At 51.1% G+C, this 5,752-nt stretch overlaps 1 protein-coding gene across 1 annotated transcript in view; it reads right to left on the bottom strand.

Moving 5' to 3' along the window:
* KCNQ2 (potassium voltage-gated channel, KQT-like subfamily, member 2) overlaps nucleotides 1-5,752 on the bottom strand; it is a 77,982-nt gene extending 72,230 nt beyond the window's left edge. The window contains 1 exon segment of the mRNA XM_009893574.1: nucleotides 5,640-5,752. Within this exon segment, the coding sequence (XP_009891876.1) occupies nucleotides 5,640-5,752 (113 nt within the window).

Below are 5,752 nucleotides of genomic sequence, written 5' to 3'. Positions count from 1 at the left end.
GGTGTCATACTGCAGCACAGCTTTGGGTATCGTGTATCTCCGAGACCATCAAAAACCAGGAGTGGGCCAAGGGAGGGGATGGGATTTCATCCTTCCCAAGCCATGGATGGGCTCAGGGAATACACGGTGAGGTTGTAGCGGTTGTCAGGGCTTGTTGCTTCACTCAGGAGGGAGGTAAAACCTCCAAGACAGGCAAATCCTCGTGAACAAGTGGCACCAAGAATGGTCTCCTTATATAAACAGAGCAGTCCTTGGGAGGTGGAAAAGGCCTGAAATTCTGGGTGAAGACCCACTTGAGCCTTGCCCCTTCCCTCTCTTCACCTTGGGCTCTTAGGGCATCTCTAACTCCTTCTTTACATGTAATATTTCATAGAAGCATAGAATGGTCTAGGTTGGGAGGGACCTTTAAGATCATCAAGTCCAACCATTAACCTAACACTGCCAAAACCACCACTAAGCCACGTCCCTCAGCACCACATCTGCCCGTCTTTTAAATACATCCAGTGAAGGTGGTTCCACCACTGTCCTGGGCAGCCCGTTCAAATGCTTGACAACCCTTTGGGCGAAGAAATTTTTCCTAATATACAATCTAAACCTCCCCTGGCACAACTTGAGGCCGTTTCCTCTTGTCCTATCACCTGTTCCTTGGAAGAAGAGACCGTCCCCCCTCACTACCCCCTCCTTTCAGGGAGTTGTAGAGAGTGAGAAGGTCTCCCCTAAGCTCCTTTTCTCCGGGCTGAACACCCCCGGGTCCCTCAGCCACTCCTCATCAGATGTGTGCTCCAGACCCCTCACAGCTCCGTTGACCTTCTCTGGACACAGTCCAGCACCTCAATGTCTGTCTTGTAGTGAGGGGCCCAAAACTGAGCACAGCACTCGAGGTGGGGCCTCACCAGTGCCATTTCATGGGTTGGCACTGCAAGTTGCGGTTGAATGTTTAGAAGCACCATGGCTTTGGTTCGGGTGGCAGGAGAGCGGGTCTGGGGTCCCTCCACCAAATCATGCTGAGCACATGGCTTCCCGCTTTCCCCCCCTCCCCGGCGTGCCACCCCGCCAGTTCCCAGGAGGTGTCCCTTGATCCCGTTTGCACAGTGCCTGCTGAGGTGCAACCCTGAGAGGAGCAGCGGTCTCTTGGGAACAACTGGAATCTCAGCACTAACCAAGCTGCGACGTCCTACCACCGAGTCCGCAGTGGGCAATTTTGAAGATGAATTCGGTTGTGTTGTTATTTGGGCCGGGCAGTGGAAGGAAAGACACAGCCACTAACACTGTGCCAATTAATGAGGTATATAAAAGCAGTACTGGGAAGGTGCTTTTATCTGATCCAAGGACATTATGTCTCCACAAACAAACAGAATTACTGAGTCAGTCCTTTACTTTCAACACTACTGATGGCTTTAAAACACGAACGCCGTGGCAGATAGCTTAGACCCTGGAGGTAAGATGAAAGCTATCAAGCTAAGTTAAGATACAGAAAGTCCATGCTCTGTCTCCTGGCAATTTTTGAGATGTAGTAAGAAATGACTGGTGTGAAATACGTAGAATGACTCCAGGGATATATTTCTGCATGAAACACCGAACCAGAGCCCTTTGTCCGTCCCCGCCCAGCTGGTGGTTTGCATGAACGGTGCTACCCTCAGCCTGCGGTCTGTCACTCACAGCTTTCTTCCACAGCCATTTTCAAAGCCTCAAGCAGATGCCTTTATCTCCCCTCGTACAGGAGGCTACACCACCTGAGCAAAACTAACCTGCCAAAAGCAAAGGCATGAAGAGCTTGGTCTTTCTGCACCCAGTGTTCACCCATCTCCCTCTTCCACTTCAGGTGCCCCGCTCCTCTCACAACGCCATCCTCTCCTCTGAGCAGCAAACAGCCCCCAGGAACCCATGTTCATTGGTTAGACACGTGTCTTCACTGCTTGGCTAACAGAGACTCTCTCCAACACGTGACAAACCACTTTGGGTTTTGAAACCAGAAGCCCTGACCCAAGAGAGAGGTAGGTTCATACCAGGAGTTCAACCTGGGAGGTGGTACTTCTCCAGCGTTAGGGTTTGAGGCCACAGGACAAAATGCTGTAAGAAAGAAATTCTTGTGCATAAATGGAGAAATCTGCAGATTTCCAAAGGAGAAAGATGAGCGTGACAAGGAGATGAATACTTCTGGCTAGAGCATAAGCCAGTGCTCAGCAAAGGCTTCATCATTTGGGATGGGGAGAGTTGGGCCCAGCTGCAGAGAACTGGTCCCCTATGGGGACCAGCACTGCTTAATATCTTCATCAACAACATAGACAGTGAGATTGAGTGCATCCTCAGCAAGTTTGCAGATGACACCAGGCTGGGTGGTGCGGCTGACACACCTGAGGGACAGGATGCCATTCAGAGGGACCTGGACAGGCATGAGAAGTGAGCCTGTGTGAACCTCGTGAGGACCAACAAGTGCAGGGTCCTGCACCTGGGTCAGGGCAACCCCCGGTATCCCTGCACAGGCTGGGGGTGAAGGGACTGAGAACAGCCCTGCTGAGGAGGGCTTGGGGGTGTTGGTGGGTGAAGAGCTCACCATGAGCCGGCAACGTGCACTCACAGCCCAGAAAGCCACCAGCACCCCAGGCTGCATCCTCAGCAGCGTGGCCAGCAGGGCGAGGGAGGGGATTCGGCCCCTCTGCTCCGCTCTGGGGAGCCCCCCCTGCCATGCTGCCTTCAGCTCTGGAACCCCCAACATAAGAAGGACATGGACCTGTTGGAGTAGATCCAGAGGAGGCCATGAAGATGATCCGAGGGCTGGAGCCCCTCTGCTGCGAGGACAGGCTGAGAGAGTTGGGGGTGTTCAGCCTGGAGAAAAGAAAGGTCCAGGGAGAACTTATAGCTACCTTTCAGTAATTAAAGGAGGCTTATAAAAAAAGATAGAGACAGACTTTTTACAAGAGTCTGTTGCTATAGAACAAGGGGTAATCATTTTAAACTAAGAGAAGGCAGATATAGACCAGATATAAGGAAGAAGTTTTTTATGTGGAGGGTAATGAAACCCTGGCCCGGGTTGCCCAGACATGTGGTAGATGCCCCATCCCTGGAAACATTCCAGGTCAGGTTGGACGGGGCTCTGAAGAACCTGATTGAGTTGAAGATGTCTCTGCCCATTGCAGGGGCATTGGGCTAGATGACCTTTAAAGGGCCCTTCCAACCCAAACTATTCTATGATTCTATCTCATAGGGTGGCGAAGGCAGTGTTTGGATGAGTGTGTGGTAAAGTAAACTGAAGGGAGCTTGCTTATCACCGCTGTTATTTGAGCCATAAGATAATAGGGCTTTGGTGAGAGACAGAAATTGGCTGAATAAGCTCAGGTTGAAGACCCGTGCTCTGTTTGTGGGATCAAGGAAGGGATTACAAGCACATTAAAATCTGGAGTTGCTAAGGAGGGTGAAGAGCAGGTACAGTAGTGTTATCTACCTGATCTGAAATCTCCTTCCTGGAGCCACCCATGACTTGGCCTGAGCCTTCTGCTGTGGGCAATGTGGGGTCTGCAGCCTCCTGCTGCCACCAGAGGGGATGGGTCACTCCAGCCCTTGGGGCTGTGGCAACCAAGAGCAGAGATGAAGACACCGTTGTGAACAGACCACCTCGAGAGCAAAAAGGTTCCAAATTGGGCACCGGGCAAAGAGCAAAGCCCTTTCTTGGCACTCTCAAACACAGTATCACCACTGATATTATTTATTTATTTATTTATTTAACCAGCCAAAAATGAAGATACACCAGATGATTGTCCAGTTTCAACCAAATCCGACAGCCTCAAGGCTAATTAAATTTGTGTCAGTTTTCATGAAAACAAGAAACCTAGAGAGAGACAGAGCCTTCCTGATGCCTCCTCCTTTCCCCTCCAAAGGGAATCCTGAAGGGTGATCTCATCTTTAGCAGATGCCAGAGAAGGTGCCCCTGAGGACACCACCCCTCCCAGCCGCTAAAACGCTTCAATCAGAATTTGCAACTAACACACTGATAAGAAGCCAGGCTTCCCCCCTCCTGCTGCTGACAGAGCTAATTACTTTATATTACATATTTACTGGATGCAAAATTTCTGTGCCACCATCCTTCTTTCTGTCCTGTTCTTAGACAGCACCTACCGCCTTGGAGGTGGCTCCAGCAAAACCCAGGACAAATCATGCCGTACCAGATCGGCTTGAGCTGCAGCTGGAAGCAGCTGAGCGCACGAACAGAAATCTCCCTGAGTTGCACTGAATTAACCCAGAAGGGAGACGCATGCGCTCTTTCCCAACTAGAAAGTTTATATTTCTCCTGTCTAAGAGTGACTAAAATTGCTGAAGTCTAAATAGTCATTTGTGCTTTGTAGGCTTAACTGTAAAGAAAATCAGTTACTGGAAGGAATATCTACCTGACTGGGCACTTCAAGGGAGAAGCAATGAGGAAAAAGCCAATTTAGGGTGAATTCTGTTGAATTAAACTGGCTTACACTCAGAGCATCCACAAATCTGAAAATAAGCCTTTTGGCCGCATGGGGACTGGCGCCCGTCCCATTTCCCCCAGTACCTTGCGGTCACCCTGCTCCTGCCCCATTCAGCCCCTTCCACTGGCAAATTCCCCACTGACCAGGTCTCCTGCCCCATCTCTCCTCTATCTGCTTCCTTCATTAGCCTCCAGCTCTGGCTCGTGCCCTAGCCTCCTTTGAGACCACACGTAATTCCCTTTCTTCATTTATATTGTTACCTTGAAGGTATTTTTAGCCTGTGACCACGTTGCCCCTGAGCCTTCCTTTTCCCAGACTCTGTAAATTTAGCTCTCTTAGTCATTCCTCGTGTCTCCCAGCACTCACGTTCTTCTTCCTGACCTCCTTGGTTTTCTGCCTCCTCCTGCACCTGCAAGGACCAGAGCCCCCAGGACCCAACTGCTGTCACCTCCATGCTCTTAGACCTCATTAGGGAGGTGATTCTGTCCCACTACTCCGCTCTGGTGAGACCCCACCTGGAGTCCACCTCTGGAGCCCCCAACATAGGAAAGACATGGACATGTTGGAGCAGGGCCAGAGGAGGCCACAAAAATGATCCAAGGGCTGGAGAACCGCTGCTGTGAAGACAAGCTGAGAGAGTTGGGGGTGTTCAGCCTGGAGAAGAGAAGGCTCCGGGGAGACCTTAGAGCCCCTTCCAGTCCCTAAAGGGGCTCCAGGAGAGCTGGGGAGGGACTTTTCACAAGGGCATGGAGTGATAGGATGAGGGGGAATGGCTTCAAACTGGAAGACAGTAGATTTAGATTAGATATCAGGAGAAAATTTTTCCCTGTGCGGGTGGTGAGCCCCTGGGGCAGGTTGCCCCAAGAAGCTGTGGCTGCCCCATCCCTGGCGGTGTTCAAGGCCAGGTTGGACGGGGCTTGGAGCAACCTGGGCTAGTGAGAGGCATCACTGCCCAGGGCAGGAGGGTTGGAACTCTATGATCTTTAAGGTCCCTTCCAACCTACCCCATTCTATGATTACCCAAGACAAAGTTGCTCCAGGACCTCCCCCCCCAACCCCTCCTAGGGCCAGCAGGAGATCCTTGGAGGTGACCCCTCAGAGATGTGGGTTGAGTTAGAAAGCTTCCCATCAGCAGCCCCCTTCCAGTTTTTCCAAAGGAGCACTTTACTCTTTACAACATATGGCTTTATAGCAATAAAACCAACCTGGATTTGTGTGGGACCTCTTCCAGCCTTGCCAGGTCTCAGGATCCAGCTCAGGACTGACTCTGCTCCTTGTGAAGCACCTCCCAGGACCAT

The sequence above is a fragment of the Charadrius vociferus genome, unplaced genomic scaffold (assembly GCF_000708025.1).
Source record: "Charadrius vociferus isolate BGI_N301 unplaced genomic scaffold, ASM70802v2 scaffold259, whole genome shotgun sequence".
Lineage (NCBI taxonomy): Eukaryota > Metazoa > Chordata > Aves > Charadriiformes > Charadriidae > Charadrius > Charadrius vociferus.
Note: the sequence above shows the minus strand (reverse complement) of the source record. Positions and strands in the feature narration are given on the sequence as shown.